The sequence below is a fragment of the Sarcophilus harrisii genome, chromosome 3, assembly GCF_902635505.1.
Source record: "Sarcophilus harrisii chromosome 3, mSarHar1.11, whole genome shotgun sequence".
Classification (NCBI taxonomy): domain Eukaryota; kingdom Metazoa; phylum Chordata; class Mammalia; order Dasyuromorphia; family Dasyuridae; genus Sarcophilus; species Sarcophilus harrisii.
In genome coordinates this window covers 496364125-496390512 of record NC_045428.1, presented here as the reverse complement: position 1 = coordinate 496390512, position 26388 = coordinate 496364125, and the positions used below count along the sequence as shown (strand labels likewise).

The window sequence follows — 26388 nt, the reverse complement described above, 5'->3', positions numbered from 1 at the left end:
GGTCCCAGTCTCGCCTCTGACTCAATGTGTGAAGAAGCTTCCTTATCCCAGGACTTAGGCTGCTTTCCAGGCTTTGGTTATAGCAGCAAGCAATGAGGGAAGCATGGGGATGGCATTTCTCCAGGGACTGCTGTCTTGATCTCTTACTAGCCTAAGTAGCATAGTTTTCAATAATGATGCTATTTGACCATCTGGGGACTAGCTTCTCTTCTTTTGGGGTCTCTGGACCCCATAATTGTCACCCAATCAAGCTTTCTGTTGTCCCTTCCCAATCACTCTGGCCTTTGCTAGCAATAGGAATAGAAGGGAGGATTTGATCAGGGTTTAGCAGATTTCTTAAACCTGCCAATTTTTGTTTCACTCCCTAATTGTCTCCCATCTCCTTGTCTCCCACCTCATCACTCTTTCTATTTCTTCTTTCTCTTCCTTTCCTCTATTGTTTCTCCTTGTTTCTCCTCTCCTTACCAATTTCAGGCTCCAGATGAGCGGAACTACCATGTTTTTTACTGCATGCTTGAAGGTATGACTGCAGACCAGAAGAAGAAATTGAGCCTGGGTCAAGCCACTGACTACAACTATTTGGCCATGGTAAGAACTACAGATGGGTACTCGGGGTCTCCCATCAAGTTCCAGCATTATTTCTCACCTCTTGAGGACAGCTCCTTCAGAATGGAAATGGGTCAATTTGAGTCAGGACATTGATGATGATGATGATGATGATGATGATAGCAAATATTTATATAGCACTCTTAAATTTGTCAAGTTACCAATCTCAAGTATGAAGGTAAAGGACAGGGGAAATTGAGTGCAAGGTTGGATGCTCTGTTACTGATTTGCTGTGCAATCTTGAACAAGTTACTTTCACAGAGCCTCAGTCTCCTCATCTGTAAAATAAAGGATAGAGTAAAGTAATCTCTAAGGTCTCTCTTGGCTCTAAAATTCTGTTTTATTTTCTTTCTCTTTCCAGTTCTGGTAGTTTATGTTCATTAACATTATCTTATCTTCTTGTATTTACATCTATAATTATATATTGTATCTATATCTATATTATCTCATTAAGAAACTGAGGCATGGAGATATTAAATAAATTATGTAGGGTTACACAGCCACTAAGTGTGTGAGGCAGGATTTTAATTTAGATCTTTCTGTTACCAGGGCTATTTTATTTACTCTGCCATTTAAGTGTCTAGTTCTCTTCCCTTATTTTAGTGATGACTAAGCTGAGATCCTAGACAGCTAGAATCTAGGCCCATCTCTCTGTCCAGGTGGCACAGTGGATAGAGAGATAGGCCTAGAGTGAGGAAGATTTGAGTTCAAATCCACCCTCATACACTTACTAGCCATGTGGCCCTGGGAAAGTAATTTAATCTCTTTCTGTTCTGGTTTCCTCATATATAAAATATATGTAAGCAAAAAAATTAAAAATAAAATTTGTAAAGCACTTTGCAAACTTAAAAGCACAGTGTAAATGTTAGCTAATATTAAAAGTATTTCATTAACATAAAGCCCTTTGTCAACTGTCAGATGCTTTGTTCATAAGGGATTGTTATAGTACCTGAAGATCAATGGCTATTGCTCTATTTGTTTAATCTGTGAGAAGAAGAAATATGTTTGAAACAAGGTTATTAGACACAACATTAAAATTAAGATGCCGGAAAATAGACCAGAACAAAATAAGATGCTTTCATTGCCCTCAGTGGTTTAGAGATTAGATATGGAAGTAAGCGGGGCTAAGCTTATAGTAAAAAGCCTGATGGCTATGACATGAGTCATGATATAGAGAAATCCAACACTCCTTTTGCCAGTGACTGAGTCTTCCCAGCCCTCATCCTGATATATGTATCCTCAGGGCAACTGCACCACCTGTGATGGCCGAGATGACAGCAAAGAATATGCTAATATCCGCTCTGCTATGAAAGTGCTAATGTTCACTGACACAGAGAATTGGGAAATCTCTAAACTCCTGGCTTCCATTTTGCACATGGGCAATCTCAAGTATGAAGGTAAAAGACAGAGGAAGTTGAGCAAGGTTGAATGCTTTGCTACTGATTTGCTGTGTGATCTTGAACAAGTCACTTTCACTGGCCTCAGTCTCCTCATCTGTAAAATAAAGGGATAAAATGAAATAATCTCTAAGGTCTCTCTTGGCTCTAAAATTCTGTTTTATTTTCTTCCTCTCTCCAGCTCTGATAGCCTATGTTCATTAATAGTATCTTCTTGTATTTACATTCTGTGTTCTAAGATCCACCCTCCCTCCCAGAACTGACATTCTATGCTCAATGAGTCCTTCCATTTCTAGCATTTTATAATTATTATTCATTACCAAAATTGCCTTGAAAAGGAATGAAGCCTCATAGTGAGATAGAAATTCACCCAAGTCCCTTCCTCCCTTACTTCGCCCTATCCTGTTCTCCAATATTTTCTTTACCTTATGGCCACAGAAATGAAAATGTAACTCTTAGAGCTTCATATCTTTGAAGGAATCCTCTAAAATGCAAAATCTTATGGGAGATAGAATTCATTTAACCAATTCACAATAAAATAATGGTGACTCAGCTATCATTTTCCTCTAGACAGGAAGCCCTCAGAGCTTGTCAGAGGCCAGAAGCCTTTGCTGTGAGACCCTTTTTAAGGGGAGGTTTATGAAGGCTGCATAAGGCTTATATAGCATACACCCTTGATCCTAGGAAAACCTGCTTCATCACAGTATTTCTTCCAATTCAATTCAACAAACTTTGTATTTAGTATTTTATTTTTTCCAGTTACATGTAAGATACTTTTTTTTTAACATTTGTTTTTAAAACTTTGAGTTCCATATTCTTTTCCTTCAACCCTCCCTCCTCACCCAATTGAGAAGACATATGTGAAGTTATGCAAAACATTTCCATAAAAGTCATTCAACAAACATTTTTAAGAGACTGCTATTTGCAAGGTGTGGTTCTACTAGGTGCTACAAACACAAAGTCAGGTAATCAGGCACTTTCTAAGTACCTATAAAGTGCCAGGCATTGTGGAAGGCATTTGGAATAATGTGGCGGCCCTCAGAAGCTTACATTGTAACAGGGGAGATGCAATATGTACATACAAAAGCATATAAAAAGAAATCATATAAAGATACAAGATAACCTTGTTGCTGAAAAAGATGGGATTGGGCATGATGGGATGAAAAGGTGAAATTGGAGCTAATAATTGAAGGAAAATATGGATTCTAAGAGGCAGAGGTGATGGGGGACAGCATTTCAGGGATGGGGACCAGCCAGAACAAAGGCATAGAGATGGAAGATGAGAGCATCCTGTGTGGAGAATAGCAAGTAGGTTAGTATGACTGGACCATAGAGTGCAGAGAGGTATGAGAATCATGTGCTAGGAGGCTGTAAAGAAGGAAGGGGCAAGCACCACCCTCTTCCACTGAGAAGCCCCATCTGTGACCTCACAGGGACCAGATTTAGCCCTTGGGAAGCTAAGCCCCCCAAACTGTATGATCTCAAGAAACATATCTTCCTGGAGAGATACAGCATATATACAAGTAAGTACTTTATTACATATTAACATATATTACAGATATAATATATATTAGGCAAGCTAATTTAAAAGAGAGAAAACATGAATGACCGTGAAAGGCAGAAAAAGGCTTTGAGTAGAAGAGGGCAGCTGTTCTGCACATAGAAGGAGGCTAAGAGGTTAAGAGTTCATATGAAGTAGTGTACGGAGCACTGGAACTGGAAGAACAAAGATCTGAGTTCAAATCCTGTCTCAGACTAGCTGTATCTAGTCAAGTCACTTAGTCTCTCTAGTCCTAAAGTTTTCACATCTGTAAAATGGGTGGGCTGAATGTCCTCTAAGATCCCTTTCAACTTTAAATCGATAATCCTTTGATCTTAAGTTGAAGGCAAGGAGTCATGGCAAATAACTTGTGAAAAACCATTATTTATCAGTAGTAGGAGAAGAATCAAAGAGGGTGGATGCTGAGTATGACCCAGAGTTGGAACATTAGCAACACTAGGGACAAAGAAACAAAGGTCATAAGGGTGGAGGATAATGTAGAGATGAAATGACCAACTTTTGGGTCAAACTGTGAAGAGCAGAAGATGAGGCCAGAACAGGGACCAGAATAGGTGGGGATGGTAAGACTGAAGGTCCCAGTGACAACAAAGAATAGGCGACAGAAGGGGATATGAGAGAAGAGGAACTGATGATCAGAGAAGACCACTTTTGACTCCAGGATCCTGGATCACAGCTCTGGTGGATGGCAACAAAGCACTGTTCTCATAGCCCTACCCAGTCATATGCTTGAAGGGACCTCTCTTCCCAGTGGGTGCAAATACTAGGCACACCCTCATTCAATCAGTTTTCTCTGTCCCTACAAACACTCATGATGAGAAAATAGGAACCTAATCGCATATGAGAAGAAGAATGTTAGATTAAAAATCAAAGGATTTGGGGTTGAATGCCAAGCCTGCTACCTCTGTTACATTGGGTGGGTTACTTGACTTATTGAGGCCTTAATTGGCTCACTTGAAAATGAGAGGAGGGTGACTAGGTGACTTCTAAGGTCCATAGAGTATATTTGAGGGAGAATTCAAATTCAGGTCTGTCTGAGTCCAAGTTTAGTGTTCCATCCACAATGCCACCTCAATGCTTCAATGTGCTTAAAATCTCTTGGGGAAGAAGATGAGGAGAAAGAGATGACATCTTTACAAATAAGTAGAATTCAAGGTAAAAATTGGTTAGAGCAAAGAAGAGGTCAGGGAAATCACTCTTCAGAGAATTTGGAGAAGGAGAAATCTATGGAATACAATGGATGACCTGAGTTCAAACCTCATATTTGATACTTAGTAATGGTGTAACCTTAGACCAGTCACTTCATCAAATGAGAATTAAATCCAAAGATCTTTGAGAGCCCTTCTAAAATACATAACCTATGATCCTATGATAGTTTTAGGTTCTCCCTGAACTGGAACTTAAAGAAAGTCTCAATAGAGAGATGTGAAGGAAACCTATTTTGGATATGGGGGAGATCACCAGTAATGCCTTTCTCATCTCCCGGGACTATCTGACTACATGCCTTTGTTCCCCTGCAGCCAGAACATTTGAAAATTTGGATGCCTGTGAGGTTCTCTTCTCTCCTTCCTTAGCCACAACTGCATCTCTGCTTGAGGTAAGTCTAAAAGTTGATGGTCCTGGTGGGGTGGGGAGAGCGCAAATACTAAGCACTTTACAAATATCTCATTTGATCCTCAATGGCTTGATTTTAAAAGGAGAGATTATTGTTATTCAGCTATTGCAGTCATGTCTGTCTGTTTGTAACACTATTTGGAGTTTTCTCAACAAAGATACTAGAATGGTTTGCCATTTCCTTTTCCAGCTCATTTTTTGGATGAGGAAACTGAGGCAAACAGGGCTAAGTGGCTTGCCTTTCATTTTTTTTTTTATTTAATAGCCTTTTATTTACAGGATATATGCATGGGTAACTTTACAGCATTAACAATTGCCAAACCTCTTGTTCCAATTTTTCACCTCTTACCCCCCACCCCCTCCCCTAGATGGCAGGATGACCAGTAGATGTTAAGTACATTAAAATATAAATTAGATACACAGTAAGTATACATGACCAAAATGTTATTTTGCTGTACAAAAAGAATCAGACTCTGAAATATTGTGCAATTAGCTTGTGAAGGAAATAAAAAATGCAGGTGGGCATAAATATAGGGATTGGAAATTCAATGTAATGGTTTTTAGTCATCTCCCAGAGTTCTTTCTCTGGGCATAGCTGGTTCAGTTCATTACTGCTCCATTGGAAATGATTTGGTTGATCTCGTTGCTGAGGATGGCCAGGTCCATCAGAACTGGTCATCATATAGTATTGTTGTTGAAGTATATAATGATCTCCTGGTCCTGCTCATTTCACTCAGCATCAGTTCGTGTAAGTCTCTCCAGGCCTTTCTGAAATCATCCTGTTGGTCATTTCTTACAGAACAGTAATATTCCATAATATTCATATACCACAATTTATTCAGCCATTCTCCAACTGATGGACATCCATTCAGTTTCCAGTTTCTAGAGTGGCTTGCCTTTCAACAGCTACTAAGTATCTAAGATCAGATTTGAAGTCAGGAAGTTGAATCTTATTTCAGACTTAACACTCTACCTACTATATTACCTGGCTGCCTAGAAAGAGAGATAATATCCTCACTTTATAGATGAAAAAACTGAGGCAGACAGAGTGCAAATGATTTGCCCAAGATAACATAGCTAGTTAAGTATCTGAAGCTAAATATGAACTTCAGTCTTTCTGACTCTGGACCCAGTACTCAATCCACTGTGCCATTTTCGCCTCAAATAATAGTTCTGTGATCCTAGACTAATCACTTATCTCTCTGAATCTGTTTCCTCATGTGCAAAATAGGGATAATAAGCAAATATAATAATATGTGAAAATTACTTTGTAAATTTTAAATATGTGTTGTTTTGATGATGATGATTTTGTTGTTCCTTTTCAAATATGCATTAGGGTAGGTGACCAATGAAATCCCCTGCAGATCTAAGATTCTGTGATTGTGAGTTTTTTCATCATGTTTCCAGGTTCATCCTCCAGATCTGATGAATTGCCTTACTAGTCGGACCATCATCACGAGAGGGGAAACTGTCTCCACCCCACTCAGCAAGGAGCAAGCTCTAGATGTCAGAGATGCTTTTGTGAAGGTAAGGTTTCAAAAGGAAAGGGCAGAGAGATTGGCCCTCATGAACTTCACATATGTGGAGACTGGCCGGCACTGGTCTTGAATTTTTATTCATCAGAATATTGCTAGGAAAGGAATTTCTGTTGAGTTGTGAATTGAAATGACTTCTGAATCTCTTAAAATAATATTATAAGCTTAATCAACACCAGATAAAAAATTTCTACATATAACATAGACCAAGAAAAGATTACATATGTGATGCCATGAATCTTTATTGAATTTATCTTGTGTTTTCTTTCAACATGTAACTTTCAAAACTATCAAGCTTGTCAAGGTTCCCTTTCATCCTTCCTTCTGTTCTCTCTACACTTAAAAGAAATACTTCAATAATTCTCTTTTCTTCCTTTTCCTTTTAAGGTTTCTTTGTGATTCTGCAGAGGAGTCAGGGAGCAAAGTCTTACCTGAGTAATTGCTAATATAAGTGGCATAGGAGACAGAATATTGGGCTTGGAGTCAGGAAAGCCTGGAAACAAACTTTACCCCTGTAACTTACAAACTATATGACCCTCGACAAGTCACTTAGGGATTTTTCCAAAACATAAGTTTTGCCGTATTAACCTTCCTCCTTCACCACTCAACATTCAATAACTTTCATTAGTCCCAGGTAGCTTTCTGTATCCCATGATCTAGCATTAGACTACCATGGAGAAATAAATTCCTTTTGATCCCTTTTTAAGTAGGCTACTCATTATTCTGGAGGTTTAGTCAGCAGTGTGCTAGAATATGTTTAACCACTGGCTCTCTGAGAAAATAAAAATGTGCTCAGGATATACTTCTAGATTTAATCTTCATTATTAGCATTTTCTCCATCACTTTTTTTTACCTAGACTATTAATAAAACAAAAAATCAAGTCCTGATTTTTAGCATTTGCTGATTTCCAAAGTGAAAATGTTCACATTGAAAATCTAACAATTGTTTCTTGTTAGCTGAATTGAGCTGGCTCCAGCATGCACTGCTCTCAATCTTCTTCTACTTTCCACTGTCCACAAAGGAATACTTTGATGAACTTGGGGAAATCAAGATTGGCAAAGTGAATAAATAAATCAGAGAATCTTAGAGTGGGAATGAATGACAGAGGTCACCTTATCCATCCCCTGCTTGAACAGGAATTTCCCTTACAGCATCCTTCCAAAGTGGTCATGCAACATCTCCTTGAACATTACATATAATGTGGAATCCATGACTTGAAAGGCTGTGTCATTCCATCGTGGGATAGCTCAGATATTTAGGGAGTTTCTACCAAAATCAAAATCTACCTTCCTGTTACTTCTCTTTATTGCTCCTTGTTCTAGGACATTTTGTGCTTTATTCTAGTGGCTTTTGACTACCCGGAGTCATATTCATGCCACAGTGAGTCATTGGGTGGGGATGGAGAACTTAGGCCCATTTGTATCAATCCTCCTTCTAAAATGTATTTTCTACTTTTTTTGAGTAGCAAAAAAGTTGAAAGCATAATGGGTACCCATCAATTGAGGGATGGCAGGATAGTTGTGGTACATGAAAAAAAATATAATATTCCATAGTACCATAATAAATTATAGAGGAGAACTCATATGAGCTAACGCAGAGTTCAATGAGCAGAACCAGGGTAAGAGGGTATTCAATGAAAGTAAGTTAAAACAACACTATAGATAGCCCAGTTTAGATTAATTGCAATGACTAGTCTTGGTCCCAAAGAATAGATGATGAAATACACATCTCTCTTCTCAGTAGTTAGGGGAAGGACCATAAAAGTGGAATATGATGTGTTCTCAAAGGTAGTAAATTTGTTTTGCTTCTGAAGTTGAAGCTTAAATGCTTTGGTCACATAATGAGAAGACAAGACTCATTAGAAAAGACCCTGATGTTAGGAAAGATCGAAAGGAGAAGCTTTTGGCAGAGAATGAGATGGTTAGATAGTATCGTGGAAGTAATGAGCATGAGCTTGGACAGACTTTAGGAGATAGTGGAGATCAGAAGAGCCTAGTATGCTCTAGTCCATAGGGTCATGAAGGCTTGGACGTGACTGAATGACTGAACAACCACAACTATTGTGCTTAATTGTTTTTCTTTGTTACAGAGGAGAGTTTGATGTAATGAATGACTATGTTCTACAAAACAACAGGTATCAGTCAAAAGAAATTTTTTTTTAAAAAAAGTGATACCTGAAGTTGAATGCAAAATAGGACTAAACAGGCAATATGGCAAATGTTTGACTTGGAGTCATGGAGAATTAGTTTCAGATCCTACCACAGATACTTAGAAGCTGTGTGATTTTGGGCAAGTCAATTAACTGCTCTGTGTCTCAGTTTCTTCATTTGTAAGATTAAGATAATGATAGAGCTAACTTTCCAGGCTTATGGTAAGGTTCAAATGACGTGGTTTGTATAAAATGCTTTACAAAGCTTGAAGTATGATTTAAGTGTGAATTGTTATTTTAACCTAATTGCTTTTTGATCTTTGCTTTGGGTCTTTTTTCAGGGTATAGCAAAGAGGTGAGAGTGGGAAATGTTTTTATTACCCACCACCAGGAATAGCAATAGTGACTTTCAGCAGAAACACATGGCAGGAAGAGTCATGTGCTTATAAATGATCTGAAAGGGGAGTTCAAGGGCATCATTACCAAACCTTAAACCAGACAAAACGAATTAAAGCCCGTCTTCCTGAAATTAAGTGAGCTATTGTAGAACAGTTGACAGAACGAACTCGTCTGTGTAGCAAAACAGTGAGATGATTTTACAATAGAGGTGAAAAGCCTATCGAACTTTCTTAGGCAGAGTAAGAAATGAATATAGCATTCTATTAGAGATGAGATATTTCTGAGCTCATATGTAGCATGTATCATAACTTAGGAACTTGACCCTTAGAGGTTAAGTTCTTTCTTTGGCTCATTTGGCTCACCTGAATTGATCTGGCAAAATCTCCAAAATAAAACTTCATTATAACATGTTTTAGGAAAACTCTAACATGTACCAAATGTGGATGGTGAAGTCCTACATAGAAGCATACACCATGGCTATTAAACATGAAATAATTTTTATTTTACCTCTAAAGAAAAGCTATGAGATGCTAAGGTTTCACATAAGCCCAAGAACAAATATGGGGGGGAAGAAGCGCTCAAAATAACTCATTGGCATCTTGCTCCCCCCCATACACTCTCATCTTCTCCTTTGCAGTGGAAGGAAATTAAATTAAGAATGATTTTGGGATCACTCCCTGTCATTCTTGAGAGTATTTCTTTCCAATGGAGTCCTACACAGTCTCTCCAGGACACAATATCACCCAAAAGATACATAATACCCCAAAAGATACTTAGATACCCCAAAAAGGTAAACATACTTTGGAACTTGTTGCACAAAAGACCTCTTCATCAGATCTGAAGTAACTTCATGGTTTTCCTCTATAGGAACAAGAATGTATTAATAAATATTACTCAAATTCAGTAGCTCTTGAATTTGGAGACAGTCCTCAAAATCATGATTGCCAAGAAAATCTCTCTTCTCCACTTATCCTCCCGAGGGAATTAAAAATCCCACTTCCCCTACCTAAGATCTTGGGGTCCAGTAAGAATGCTCTTGAACTTCACTTTCAGATACATATAAGCACATATCTCCTCCTATCATGTAGCCACTGCTATTTCTAGTGATGAAAAGGTGTTCCCCTTTGTTGTACTCTGAAAGAAAACACAAAAAAAGATCAAAAAGCAAATCTTCCATAGCTAATAAGTACAAACAGCATCATCAGCTGACTTTTATAGGCTACTAGGAGAAGTGTCTAATTCAGCCAATTACTAAGAGTTCCTTTTTGTCCATTAACTTAATGGGGATTTTCTTCCATTTGATTAGGAATTAACAGAGGATCTTACCCTGTATTTTCATGACTTTGACTGGAGAGCTCCTTACTCAAGATTTACTCAAAGATTTCCCTCATCATACCCCTTTACATTATCATTACTCTTCTGTGATCTGACCAGGGAAGAAGATAAACGAGAATTCCTCTTTTCCAGACATGATCTTGATTTTTTTCAGGGAATTTATGGGAGGCTCTTTGTGTGGATTGTAGACAAGATCAATGCTGCAATTTATAGACCTCCGACGCAAGGCGTGAAAAACACACGAAGATCAATTGGTCTTTTGGACATCTTTGGCTTTGAAAACTTTACTGTGAACAGGTACAGCCTCAGGCACAATCCTTACCTTCAAAAGGGCTTAAAGTCTAGTTGGGTAAATGGGCAATCAAGGTTCACATGCTGTAAGAGTCTTAGGGATCAAGAGTGTATATCATCAAAATCTAAATTCTATAGTTGAACTGATCATTAGGGGTGTGCAAAGTTGCTCCTTTCATGCCCCTGTTCCTCCTGCTCTGTGACTGTCTCTCTCTAGGTTTCAGTTCATAAGGCTAGCCATCAAGACAAATACATTAAAAGAATACAAAATTTGATTCTAATAATTGCCTTGGAAAATAGGCATGGGAGGGATGGCATATTCAGTTTAAAAATTCAGGAAATATTTTTAAGTAACTACTCTGTGGAAAGCCTTATGTTTCTGCATAGAAACTGGGTAGAACTCTGCAAGTTCAAGAGTTCTATAGGCAAAATTTAGGTGAGGTATGGAGCACTGTACCAGGAGTCAGGAGCCCAGGATTCTAGCTCTAAAGTGTGATCTTGGGGAACTGCTCTTACCTACCTAGAGCTCAGTTTCTTTCTCTGTCAAATGAGAGGACTGAGTAAATTAATCTCTAAAACCCCATTCTAGCTCTAAACTGAAGAACCTAAAACTTGGAGGAAGGGATTTGTTGACATAGCGACAGAGTCAAGATAAATTACCAGGTCTTCTGAGCTCTAATCCTATGCTTTTTCTAATACAATCTAATACAATGATTCCCATACTTTTTTATGGGAAATGAAATTATAACAATGAAAAGCTAGAACTTTTCATCTTTAAGTACCTCCCATCCCTACCCAGTAGGAGTCTCCATTCTTGAGAAAAGAGTGGTTACAGTCTTATCCTGGCTTTCTTATCCTATTGTCTCCTTCTCCATAATTACCTTCTTCCTTTTTTCCTTGGCCTCCAGTTTTGAGCAGCTCTGTATCAACTTTGCCAATGAGAACCTGCAACAGTTTTTTGTGCGGCATGTCTTCAAACTGGAGCAGGAAGAATACAACCTGGAGAACATTGACTGGCTCCATATCGAGTTCACTGACAACCAGGAAGCCTTGGACATGATTGCCAATAAGCCCATGAACATCATCTCCCTTATTGATGAAGAGAGCAAATTCCCTAAGGTGTGTATGCATGAGTGTGAATGTATGTGTGTTTTTGTGTTAACAGGGGAGGGATTGGGAGCAGAGTTTAGAGTACCATTCCTTTCCCATTCATCATATCCCAGGAAAATTCAGAAATTTTTGTGTTAAAATTGGAAGAGCTCTTAGATCACAGATTTTTAGAACATCTAGGAGGACCTTAGGAGAGAGCGATGGTGTCAGGGCAGACGTAGACCTAGTTGTCCTCCATCTCACTGGAAAACAGTAGAGCTAACAACTCTCATGTTCACAAGCTCTATGAACTGTGTAGCAGTTAAGCAGCCTGGATGACTGGATGGGTTTTGACTATGGCCAAAAGAGGAAAAGCAAGAGGGGAAGGGTATCCACACTCCACTTCATGGTGGCTGGTATTCCCACCACCATGGGAGATGTGTGAAAGAGTAAAAGCAAAGTGCATATTATTATGTAAACATTCTAGAATAACAGTTTTCAAAAGTTTTTGGTCTTAGGACTCCTTTTATGTTTAAATTATTGAATATTATGCAGAGAGCTCTTATATTATTATATTATCTTATATGTGGTTTATAGCTATTGATATTTATAGCATTAGAAATGAAAACATCTAAATGTTATTATGAAGTCATCATATTTGCAGACTTCCTTGAATGGGTCTTATAGATCCTCAAGAATAATCAGACTATACTTTGAGAGTCACTGTTTTAAATTATGGAATATTAGTGCTAGAAGGGACCTTATGACATAAAATGTTTTACCAACAGATCAAGGTCGTCACCATAATCAATAAACAATTATTAAGCACCTACTATATGCCAGGCACAGTGCTAAATTCTGGGAATATAAATTTAAAAAAAAAAAAGAAAGGACAATTTCTGCCCTAAGGAGCTTATAATCTAATAGTGGAAATAATACAGAAAAACTGAAAGGAGGTACAGGTGAGTCACCAGAGGTCACCCTTCCCAGGCAATATGTTTATAAAATCAAAATGAAGTAGAGCAGCTGTGGAAAATGGTTGGAGCATTCTGAAACCTCTATAAAAGAAGGCTTTACATTTTCTGCTCTCCTTTAGTCCTCAAATTAGAGTAGAGAGGCAGCTGAGGGTACTGAGGAGGTATTGAGGCTATCTTAAAGACAAATCTACCAAGATGATGAAATTTCAGTTGGGGGAAGACATGATGTTGTTAAAGTCAGCCAAGCAGAGAAGCTGATGGGAGGGGACACAACTGAGTCATGAGAAATAACTTATCCCAGATTCTACTGGTCAAAAATGGATTGAGTCAGAACTGAAATCAGGGACCTGGTGGTGGTGTAGGAGAAGGTGGTGTAAACTGAAGGAGGAAAGGAATGGGACTGGTTCAACAGTGGAGACCTGATCTCTGCAGGGAACGGATACAACCATGTTGCATAAACTCAACTCTCAGCACAAGCTCAACAACAACTACATCCCACCAAAGAACAACCATGAGACTCAGTTTGGAATCAATCATTTTGCTGGAATTGTCTACTATGAGACACAAGGTACTTGCTCCTGAACGCCTGGGACTCAAGGAACCTTCAAACTGCTTTGAGGAGGTTCTGTTTGTAGTGGTTGCAAACCTAGTTGTAAACCATAGGTGGAGGGAGGGAGCAAGCAGTTTTTGTTAACCGCCCCCCCCCCCCCATCCTTGGAAGTCGGTTAATAAAAGAGGGAGGCAGGGAGGTCCCTGGGAACAAGAAATGTCCTGGAATCTTATGTTTACCCATAACTCCTTCTTCGTGTCTCTTGAGGGGGGAGCTGACCATAGAATCACAGAAGCTCAGAGGTAAGAGGGAATTCAGAGATATGGAATCCAACATTTGAAGACTTCCTATGTTGGGGAGCTGATTACATCTTGAAGTAGTTCATTCTGTCTTTGACTAGCTCTAATCATTAGGAAGTTTTTTGTTCCATCAAGACAATTTGCCTCTCTGCAATTTATGATTATAATATTTAGAGCTAAGAGTTTTGTGTTTTAAATATCTCATCTAACCCCATCATTTCAGCATTTGGTGATTTCTAAAAGGTCAGTGCTTTTAGAGAACATACAATCAGCTTTCCTAAAATGGTACAAGCTAGTTCCAGCTCAACTTTGGATGGGCTCTGTCCTCCTCCAGCAGAATTGGGAAAAATTACACACACACATATACACACACACACTCACACACATATACACATGTACAAATAATTTATACACATATATACACTCAAACACACATATAGGTACTTAATAAACATGTATTGGAATGTGCATGTGTGTGTATGTGTACAAACTGCACATACTTATACACATAGCTGTTATACATAGGCATATTATATAGATGTCTACACATATACACATGTACATGCACATACAAACATTATATAAATATCTAACACACATGCATACATGTTCTCTGTATGTATGTATGTGTGTATATATTACACATGCATATGTGATACACTCATAACACCATGTAATATATACAGGCACATAGATATTTATATTCATGTGTATATATACAAATACAAATATTAATTTATGATGTGTGCACACCAATACACATATATACATACATATAAGTACTCCATGTATATACATATATACATTTAGTTTTCATATAAAATATATACATATATGGAGTCCCTATATATGTATATGAGTATATATATATATATAGATGTGTGTGTGTTTATATGTGAATATATTTATATAATGTTTTTCTATATATTTATGTGGAATACCTCTATATGTATATATAGATATAGATACATGAATAAGAAACAGAAAAAGAGCGACAAAGTCAAAAAAGAGGACAAAGACATATGGTATAGTGGAAGGGATGCTAGGTTCAGAAAGAAGACCCGAGTTTAAATCCTACTGCCATTTATTATCCAGATGATTGCAGGCAAGTCACCTCTAATCTGTGAGCCTCAATTTTGTCATTTATAAAATTCCTCACCTCCTCCTTTTCCACTGCACCTGCCCCAAGCAATGCTGCCATGATGAAATTGCCAACAATTCCCTGTGTGACCTTGCCCAAGACAGCTTCTTCTCAAGCTCAGGGTCCACCTCTGAAGGTTGAGCGGGTTGGACTGGACAACCTCTAAGGTCCCTTGTAGTTCTGAAAATTCAAACCTCCCCCACCCTAGCCATACCAACCCTAGTGCATTTTATTTTGATAGGGGCAGGAGTAGTTCTTAGAGTAGGAGGTGACTTTTCCTGTGACTTTTCCCCACTTCTACAGGGTTCCTGGAGAAAAACCGGGACACTCTCCATGGTGACATCATACAGTTGGTCCATTCCTCAAGGAACAAGTTTGTCAAGCAGATCTTCCAGGCCGACGTTGCCATGGTAACAGGTGTCTGGGGATAGGGGCCCCTGGCTGGCCATCTGCAAATTCACCTCCTTCCCACCCTGGGCTTGGGAGAGGGTACTATTGGAAGGGGGAGGAAGTCTGGAGGAAGGGATAGATGGGAGCAGGTGTGCCAAATGTTAACAGGTCAACTCTGGTTAGATTCACAGAAGACAGAGGATTGAGGACGGAAGCAGGATTGAATCATAGAATACCAGAGCTGAAAGTAGCCTCAGAACGTAGAAAATGGATTGTTATAGTTGGAAGGAATCTTCAAAAGTATAAATCTTGAAAGTATAAGAACACAAAATGCTGGAGTTGGAAGAGACTTTGGAACACAGAATGTGATAATTGGAATGTCCATGAAATATATAGTATTTGAGCTGGAAGGAAGATGTTGGGAAGTTTTCCAAAACTGAGATCTCTTCCTTAGTGGTGTTCACTCTTTCCTTTATATATAAGTTGGTAAAGTTAAGGTGTGCAAAAAATATTCTTGGAATCTGCCCATGACTTTGGTCTTTATACTTTGTCTTTCACACAGTGGAGTCTTCCTCTCCTGTTTTTTTTTCTCCAGAAAAAATGTTTCTTAGTTCCCATGAGACTCAGAATAACTGGGGGAAGAGTGGGTTAGGGAGCAGTGAGGATAATGTTGATAAAATTGATGCCAGATTTCAACAGGCACAAATAGACTGGTAAGAATTTCCATTGGACTAGCCCTTCCTCCCATTATGTCATCTATATAGCAGGGTTGGATTTGTTTTGCTTTCTTTTTGGCCTTTCTCCCCCTCAACTGTGAGCCCTTTTTTCTGGGCTCTTCCTGAAGAATGAATGGATAGAAAGAAAGATGGATGCAGGGATGTGCTGATAAATGTTTAACAAATAGCTCATGAAAATGCATGACATCCTTTTAATTTAATCTGCATTAGTAACATTTTTTTTTCAACCCTTCCTTTAGTGCTAATTTCTGAAGTGTAAATACTAACACTGAAAATTTAATAATTTATTTTTGGGACCTGATAGGAGCTGGCAACAGCACACCCCTGGGCAGATAGATGGATGGATGGATGAATTATAGATGGACAGAGGGATGGGTAGATGGATGAATACACAAATGAGTGGAATAAAGTAAGGAAGAATGAATAGACATATTAAGGGAGTGATGCATAGATGGATGGCCACAGATATAAGGTAAAATTTCTGTCCCTGAAGCGGAGACACATGCATTTCCACCAGACAGCTGAGAAAGGTCTAAAAGTTGGATATAGCTGGGTGAATGGGGAGAACTGAAGGACAACTTGAATTGAAGGGGGAGCAGGGGACTAAAGAGGGTGAGAATTGGAGGAGAGGGAGCCGCAGTTCTATGTTTTTTTCTTGACAAGTTTAGTTCTGTTTTCCCACATCTGAGTTGGAACATTTGTTCCTGTACTAACTCCATGTCTTCTTCCTCCTTCCTCTACAGTCACAGTCCCCATTTCCCTCTCATCTATCCTCTTCATTTTTTGCTCTCCCTTTCTTTCCTTCTCCCTCCTATAACAATTTGATTAGGTTCAATAAGCATTTATCATGTGTGGGATATGTACTATACATTATGCTAGGAAGTGGGAATACAAAGATAAAATAATTTTGGATTTTACACTAGAAACAAGATAGAGCCATTGAAAATTTTGAATAGAGAGGATACAAGCAAATCTTTTTTTAAGCAATATCAGTTTGGCAGCTATGAGGAGGATGGGTTGGAAAAGGCAGACAATTGAAGCAGGGAGACGACAATGATAACAGCCACGTATAGTTAAGAAGTAACTGAGGGTATGGACCAGGGTAGAGACTGAGTGGAAAGGAAAGAGAGGGACAGAAGTTGTGGAAGAAGAAATGACAAGACCTGGGCACTAATTGAATATTGGGGGGGGGGTGGAGTGGAGTTAAGGACAAGGAAAGAATCAAAGATAACTCCAAAGTTGCTGACTTTGGTGGCTAGAAAGATGGCATTGCCATTAACAGAAACAGAGAAGTTTGGAGAATGTATGGATGATATACTGAGCCTACAAATAAATATGTCCAGGTGAAAATGGTCAGGGGACAGTTGATATTACGTGACTGGAATTCAAGAGAGAGAGAGATTAAGACTATAAAGATATAAGAATTAGTTCAGGTAGATAGAGTGCTGGACTCAGAATCAGGAAGATCTGACTTCAAATCTGGCCTCAGATACTTACTAGCTATGTGACTCTGGGCAAGTCCACTTAACCCTGTTTCCCTCAGTTTCCTCATCTGTAAAATGAGCTGGAGAAGGAAATGGCTATCCACTCCAGTATCTCTGCCAAGCCCCGCCCCTTCCCCCACAAAGGGAGTCACGAAGAGTCGGACATGATAGAAGATGATTAAATAATAACAAGGAGTTATTTACCTGCTTAGAGATAAAAGTACCCCATTGGACACGATGTGTTCACTAAGGTGAAGGAAAGATATTTTAGCAGTAGTGTAAAGGATGGATTAAAGATTGGAGAGAATGGAAGTAAGGAGAGTAATGTGGAGTCCAGATTAGTTCAGGGACGAGGTGCTAAGGACCTTAACTAAAGTAGTCGCTATAAAAGTGAAAAGGAGAATGGAAACAAGAATTACTTGGACTGGATTCTATTTCAGGGGAATTAGGAAGAGGAAAGAGTCAGAGCTGACATTCTGAGCCTTATTTACCCAGAAAATGGTGGGATCAGTAGTAGAAATAGGGAAGTTAGTAAAATGGCAGATTTAAAAGAAATGATAATGCATTCTGATTTAGGCATGTGGCATTTGAAATGAGAATAGGATATCCTCTTTCCTCTTTTTCCCCCTCCCTCCTCTTTCACTTTCTCTTCTTTATTTCCTCTTTTTCCCTTCTTCCTTCCCTCATTTTTTTTCTCTCTGCTGTTTTCTTCTTTTTTCCTCCTTTTCTTCATTTTCTCTTTTCCTCCCTCCCTCCCTCTCTCCTATCTCTTTTTTTCTCTTCTGTTTCCTCTTCCTTCATCTTTCTTCCTTTCTTCACTCAAGCATGGAGTCCTAATACTGGATATTTAGTGGGGTTTGTAAATTGAGTGCATGGGCTGTACCCCTTTCCCTCTTCTTGAACCCTGAAGAAAAGTGCCAACTATATTGCCTTCAAACTCTTATGCTCCCTCCCCTCTCCCCCATCATAATCAAACAGTATTCTCAGCACTGGGACAGAGCCAGAAACCCCATTTCAGGACTCTCTCTTAGGTCTAGGACTTCCTCTTTTCACTTTTGTTGTATTTTTTTTTCCTTTTCTATTTCCCACCCTTTCTGTCTTCTGTCCTGCCCTTCCCCTCCCCCTGCTCCCATAGTTTCTCTGTGGCTATGCATCCGGTTCTTTTGGCCAGTCAGCAGCCTCCTCAACAAAGGTAAAAATACTATAGTTAGCAGTGCTAAGAACATCCCCCAAAGCCCATGCTCTGGGCTCTGGGTTGGACTCCTGGGTTTGCTTGGGGAACTGGGGGAGGTGCTTTGAGTTGGGTAGGAGGGGTGTGCCTTTGAGTGCCATGAGCTTGCTGGTTGCTGTGTGGGTGACAATTAGGTAGAAGATATGGAAGAGGGAAAGTTTTGGGGGTTTTTTTTGTTTTGTATTTTGGTGAGGCAATTGGGGTTAAGTGACTTGCCCAGGGTCACACAGCTAGTAAGTATTTAACTATCTGAGATTGGATTTGAACTCAGGTCCTCCTGACTCCAGGGCTGATGCTCTATCCATTATGCCATCTAGCCACCCCCAAGTCTTATAGAAGTAATGAAGAATGGAGGGCTTTACAATAGTGTTCAGAAGGGCAACCTGAGCTAACTCAAAACTGTTAGTAATAATAAAGGAGCATTTATGTGGTGGATTAATGACACCTGACCTTAGAATCAGAAAGACCTAGGTTTAAATCTTAATTCCTGCCAACTGTGTGATGAGGGGTGAGTCATTTGACTTTTCAACACCCCAGGGAACACTCTAAGACTATATCTCATAGGTGAGTTGATAATTTGCATTCACAGAAAGTTTTCACACCAGGAATTCTTTCTACAAATCTGGAGCAAAATATTAATAAGAGTAACAACACATTTTTATAATACTTTTAAGGTGTAAAAAGTACTTTACTCATCCACAGAGTTTGCATTAAAGTACACCACAGTGCCACATTCTATCTTGGCTTTCCCTGCATGGATATACACTTTCTCAACTTCTGGGGTGAAGATTGGGATGGAGATGACAGTGCAGATGGGCTCCCCCCAGAAGTTGTAATGGTACTCTAAACCTGTTGTTAATCTAGAAACGAAAATCTCTACACTGGAAAAGAATACAGAATCCCTTCTTGGGTAACAAGGCAAATCACAGGGGAACAGTGGTTCCCCAATAGTGGTTGATAGGTTTACTCTGTTAACAAGTCCTCCTCCATTCAAGATAATAGTCAAAGGTTGAAGTCATCCATGCTGGAATTATAGAATGTCATAACTAAGAGGGGCCTTAGAACACACAACTCAAAATATCAGCTGGAAGAGGTCTTAGAACAAAGAACATCATACTGGACACTAAAGTATAAGCAATATGTAATCTATGGACAAGCCCTCATACTAAGAGATCAAAGGTTGGAGAAATTATACATGCTTAAATTCATAGAATGTCAGAGTTAGAAAAGGCTTTAGAACACAGAATGTCAGAGCAGACTTTAGAACACAAGACAGAAAATGTCAGAGCTAGAAGTCCTAGAATATAGAATGTCTGAAGAGGAAGGAACCTTAGGATAGAGTATGAGAGTTGGAAGGGACCTTAGAACAAAAAATATTAGAACATAGAACATCAGAATTGAAAGGGAATATATACCACATAGATGTTAAATGTCAGATTTGGAAAGGACCTTCAAATATATGGTTTCAGAGGTATAAGATCTATTGAAACATACCTTTTGGTGCCCAAGGTTTCGTATCTGCCTGTCACTTCACATCTTTCATTTTATCTGATTCTCATGACCATCCTGAGAAGTCAGATGGAAAGGCTTATTTTTATTAGAAAGTGGAGTTCAGGGAGGGGATCTTGGCTTGGTCAAGGTCATATGATAAGTTAATGGTTAGAATCAGAACCAGAATTTAACATTCCTTTGTCCTTAGAAAGGACTTGAGAACTTAGAACATCCAGTATAAGAACTTGAAGAGATTTTAGAATAATAGGATGTTAGATACTGAATTAATTATAGGTTAGATGTCCTTTGGACAATTCCCACATTTCACCAAGGAGATTATTTAGATAAGACAATGATTTACTTAAAACCCAGGTTTCCTGACTCGTACAGGGTTTATTCTATTACACTAGCTAGCTTATGGTACTATGAATGAGTGTCCAGCATTTTTTCTGAGGCTTTGTGTGAGGGAGATGGCTGTTTTTCAGCCATGGAATTGATTTTTTTTCCTTTCTATGTATTCATTTCTAAATTCTGAAGCTGAGAGTTTGGGCCCCTGGCCAGCAACTCTCTTTGGGAAATAGAAATGCTAGCAAACTGGGTTAGGCAACTGCTTGATTCTCTGCCAGGGAACTCCCAGCAGGTGCAAAGGGAATCCTTGGGCTTCCTAGGGTCATCTAGATTGGGTCAGATACCCAGATTGATAACTCTGAATCTTAACTTAGAGAAAATCCACTGAGACAGGGTTCCAAAGTGGGAATGCCTCTCTCTGACCCCAGCTCCATTCCCCATTCTCTTACCTGACTCAGGGCCAGGGAAGGGACTGAAGCCAAAGTGAGAGAGAGAAATCTCTTAAAATCCTGCAGCATTAGAACTGGAGGGGGGCTTGGAACATAAAACATAATAGCTGAAAAGGGACCTTGGAGATTAGATTATTATTTATTAAATATTATTAGATTATGATTTATTAGCAGTAAATGTTTGATTTGTATACCTATTTTACATACTTATATACCCAGGGTCATATAAAAATTTCTTATTGAAAAGGGGTCAAAAGTAGAAAAAATTTAAGATGCCCTACTCTAGAATAATGACCCATCATTAGTTTTTTTTCTTTTAAGACTGAAGCATACTTAAAAAAAAAAAAAAAAAAATATATATATATATATATATATATATATCTTTTGGGGGACAGCTAGGTGGTGCAGTGGATAGAGCACGAGCCTTGAAGTCAGGAGGACCTGAGTTCAAATCTAGTCTCAGACACTTAACCTATCTGTGTGACTCTGGGCAAGTCACTTATCCCCAATTGCCTTAGCAAAAAAAAAAAAATAAAAAATTATAGCTTTTTATTTTCAAAATATATATTGGAGAATTTTCGACATTCATCCCTACAAAACCCTGTGTTCTAATTTTTTCACTCCTTTCTCCCTATCCCCTCCTCCCGTCAGCAAGTGATGCAATATATATTACACACATCATTACATTCTGTATGATCTTTCTGCTCTGCCCAGTAAAGGGCTTATACATACATTTTTGCCTTTGGTTCATCACAAAAGGCCCCTGGGGGAGACATGTCAGGGATGAATAGCCTCATTTTACAAATGGAGACGCTAAAGACTAGAAAGGTTGTGACTTGCCCAACAAATCATTGGTAGACTTGGCATTCAAACCATTCTGAAAGGAGTGATAACAGCTCTCATTTCTCTACCACTTTTCTAATTCATACAGATCTTTCTTCACAGCAGCCCTCCAGGGAAGTGGTTGCAAGTAAGCCAGCATTTATAAAGCATTAGTATGCACCAGGCACTGTGCTAATTAAAACAAAGAAAGGCAAAAATATACCTCACCCTCAAGCAGCTCATATTCCTATGGGGGAGACAATAGGGATGTACAGGGCATCCCCAAAGTCTTAGTTAAGCTTTTAAAGACTTTTGGGTATAATCAAGTTATATACAGAGAAACTGGAAAGTAATCTGAGAGGAAGGCACTCGTATCTAAGAGGACTCTGAAAATCTGCTGTGGAAGATGAGCTTTGAGCTTTGAAAAAAAGGTAGATGGAGAGTCTTCCAGGTGTGGATGACTATCATTGAAAACTGGAGTTTGGTGTTTGAGGAATCAAACTAAGTTTATAGTAGGAAATGTAGTAACAAGTAGGGAGCAGTAACCAGTCCTCCAGAGAGAAACCCCAGAGGCAGCTGGAAGGCAGGTTCCCCCCTCCCCACCTCCCAGGAGGTACAGCTCAGTAAAGATTAGCCTACTTCTCTAATATCCCTTCCTCCACACCCCAGCTCCTTACATTCCTCCGCTAGAGGATTTGACTGAGCAAATCTCATTAACGGTCATGAGATCAGTTAAAATAAGGACTCAGGGCTGGCCAATAGGGGATCCTCAGGAAGGGGAGGAGATCTTGGCTTTACCTGGGACAGCCAGGTGGGTTGTCAGAACATTCTCATTTATTTTCTAGCATGTTTCTCTCCCTTTGTCCTGAGCCACCTAGTGAGACTTGAGGATCTTAGAATCCCTAGATTCTCAGAATCAGAAAAGGGATCTCAGCTGATCTAGCTCAGGACAGCCTTCCTTCAGGATATCTTTCAGTCACTCCTTGGATACCTCCAGGGATGAGGAGTTCATTTCTTACAGAAGCAGACTATTCTGCTTTGGATTGGCTTTGATTGTTAAGAGAGCCATCTTTATGTTGAAAACCTGAAAACTGCCTCCCTATGCCTCATCTCTGTTGCTTCTACTTCTGCCCTAGAGAGGCTAAAGCAGAACTAATCTACTGCTGAGACAATCCCTTTCAGAGGGTGTTGGCAATGTTTTATATTTTCTTTTCTAGGAGGAAATGTCTCCTGGCCCTTCCCTTGAATAGCTTTCCTCTACCTGCCTTCCAGCTCCTCACTTAACCCTCACTCCCTACACAGCTAGTTGTAAGATCACTAAGTGATAGAATTGAATGGTAGGGAAACTGAGGCTCAGAGAAAAATGAATCCAAAGGGTAGTGGGTAAAGGCCATATGGCCAAGATAAACTTGAAGTCATAGGATCATTAATAATAGAAATAATAACATAAATGTTAATGGCAAACATATCACATTAAATTATAATAGAAACATGAATTTGTTGTTAATCTTATGATTTCACTTGGGAAGCAGAGGGAATTAGATAGGGAATGATGAATAGATCCTTATATTTGGAATTGGGAAGAGCTGAATTTAGACATTTAGTAGCTATTTGGTATTAGGCAAATCACTTAATTTGTTTCAGGTTTACTTTCTTCATCTATAAAATGGGGATATCTACCTCATAGACTTGCTTCTAGTATCAAATAAAGTAGTATTTGCAAAGCACTTGAGAAACCTTAAAGTCCTATATAAATGTTTCCTTATTATTAAGACCCATATTTCTTTTTCATTAAATTTTTATTTTTTTAATGGAAGAAAATCTGTTTTCTCTCTTACCTTCTTGGGCAAAAAAAATAGAAAGCAAAATTCTTTGCAAAAAAATATGCATAGTCAAGCAAAACAAATTCCCGAACAGATCATGTTTAAAAATATATATATGGCTGGGGGCAGCTAGATGGTGCAGGGGATAGAGCACCAGCCCTGAAGTCAGGAGGACCTGAGTTCAAATCTGACCCCAGACACTTAACATTTCCTAACTGTGTGACCCTGGGCAAGTCACTTAACTCATATAATATATATATATATATATATATATATATATATATATATATATGTGTGTGTGTGTGTGTGTGTCAGCACTCAGAGAGGCTCGGTAGTAGGTATCTCATGATCCTTTGGGATCATGATTGGTCAGTGTACTTAAGGCATTTGTTGTTATTGTATCAAATGCTGTTTTACTCCTGTTCACTTCATTCTTTATCTGTCTATGCAAATTCTCAAAAATGTTTGTTTTCATACAGAACATACAGTTCTGCCCAGAGGACAGATGATTTGTCCAAGGTCACACAACTGTTGAGCCAAAAGAGAGCTTAAAGAGATTTTCTAGGGGAGAACACTGAAGGCTGGTGATTTGTGGTGATGCGTCACAAAAATTAACTCTGAGCTATTAAAGATTTAAACTGCACTAAGATCTTTGGGACACCCCATATAGGCAGTAAAATTTAAAGTCAGAATTCAAATTCAGATTCTCTTACTCTACAGCTTTGCCCTTCTGTGGGTTTCTAATTTAAAAAAAAAAAAAGCTCAAAAACAGAGAAATTGCCTCAAAGAGAGGGGAAATAAAAAGCTTGGCCCCAGCCCCTTCCATTTCCCATTCCCTCAGCTGGGCTCTCTCAGGCTGTGTCCCTGGCCTCTGCTGACCTCCTTCCTTTCCTTTCCCTTCCCTGAGTCCTGCCTGGGTTCAGGGTCTGTAGGGGATGGGGGAGGAAAAGCCTCCCCCGACTCCCACCCCCAACTGTCACTCCTCCCCTTCCTGAGTCTGACCAGTTCCCTCTGCTCCTGTCGTGTGCTAGGGAGCAGAGACCAGGAAGCGCTCCCCTACTCTCAGCAGTCAGTTCAAACGCTCCCTGGAGCTGCTGATGCGAACCCTCAGCGTCTGCCAGCCCTTCTTCGTTCGCTGCATCAAGCCCAATGAGTTCAAGAAGCCCATGGTGAGTAACAGGAAGGGAGGATTATGGGGGAGCTGGAGGGAGGAATGACAAGGGTAGGTCAAGTCGGCACCTGCTGGAGAACAACTTGAAGCTTTGAACACAGAATGTCAGAGCTTGAAGGGACCTTAGAATACAGACTTTCAGAGCTGGGAAGGTCCTTACTTAGAACAGAGACTATCACAGCTGGGAAGGACCTTAGAATACAGAATGTCAGAGCTGAGAAAGACCTTAGAATACATGGTATTAGAGTTGGGAAGGACCTTAGAATAAACAGTGTCAGAGTTGGGAAGGACCTTAGAATCTAGAATGTCAGAACTAGAATCTTAGAACACATAATACCAGAACTTGAAAGGGGCCTAGAATATAGGATCTCAGAACTGGGAAGGACCTTAGAATACAGAATGTCAGAGCTGGGAGAAAGCTTAGATCATATAATTTTCAAGCCCAGAGAACATTAGGAATAATTATATTGCTGTTGGTGTTGATAATAATTCAGATTTATGAAGTTTTTAATGTTTATAAAACACTTTGTCAATAATTTTTATGAGGGAAATAATGTAATTATTAAAATTAACATTTTACATCCCTTACCCATAGTTACACAGAACTAGGGCATTGATCTCTAGTGAAATTAAGCAGAGGGAGGCATCAATTGGCATCAATAAGCTAGGAAAAGCAGAAGAGGTCTTCTCCTCTGAGTTCATCGCAGTCAGTTTTGCTCCTAGAATTTTTTTTCTTTGGGAGATATTTCCTCATGTCTCTCTTCTTAGATGATGCTGTTGTCAACACTTATTTATTTCATCTTGGTCACTTGAGTGGGTTAAAATGAACTCAGTTACAACTAACAATTTTAGCAGAGGGCAAAAGTGTACCTCACCCAAGGCACATAAACTGTTCCAAACTGGCTTTCTAATTATTAATGAGAAAGTAATCGAAGAAGCAAATAAGCAGAAGGAATTTATTATTAAGACAGCTTCTGCCGCTGAGTGCATGTACAAATTTTATCACTCTAGGGCAAAGCCCAAATTGCCCCTCCCCCCAATTCAAATTAGGTTTGTGCTTGGTTCTTAGATAGCAAATTAGACTGGGGAGTGGGAAGTCATGGGGATGAGAAACTTCTCTGAAATATTTATTGACTAAGAAATGATGTCAGAGCCATTTCAAAGTAATTGAGGAACTAGGTGACAATGACTCATTGGGAACAATTATCAGTAATTAGATTTTGAAAGACAATGTCCTCTTCAGAAAGTGAATCAGAATAACAGAATATGGGATATCAGAGCAATAAGAAACCTTAGAACTTACTCCAGAAATAAAAGGGACCCTCTAGCATCTTTGCCAGAAAAACCCCAAATAGGGTTACAAAGAGTTGGACATAACTGAAATGACTGAGAACAACTTTGACTGTGATCTTCATGAACTTGGTTTTAAATATGTGTGTGTGTGTGTGTGTAAAGATGTATTTCAACATATTTGGCTTCCTTTATAATCCAATGTACTACT

The 26388-nt window shown here is 39.1% G+C and overlaps 1 protein-coding gene across 1 annotated transcript in view; it reads left to right on the top strand.

Annotated features, from left to right (window-relative positions):
* The window catches only part of MYO7A (myosin VIIA), a 154237-nt gene that overhangs the window by 36259 nt on the left and 91590 nt on the right, over positions 1-26388 (top strand). The window contains exons 7-16 of the mRNA XM_031961342.1: positions 475-588; positions 1850-2003; positions 5082-5158; positions 6583-6702; positions 10749-10891; positions 11794-12004; positions 13384-13519; positions 15245-15351; positions 18688-18744; positions 24748-24885. Coding sequence (XP_031817202.1) covers positions 475-588; positions 1850-2003; positions 5082-5158; positions 6583-6702; positions 10749-10891; positions 11794-12004; positions 13384-13519; positions 15245-15351; positions 18688-18744; positions 24748-24885 — 1257 coding nt within the window. The remainder of the gene's footprint in view (positions 1-474; positions 589-1849; positions 2004-5081; positions 5159-6582; positions 6703-10748; positions 10892-11793; positions 12005-13383; positions 13520-15244; positions 15352-18687; positions 18745-24747; positions 24886-26388) is intronic.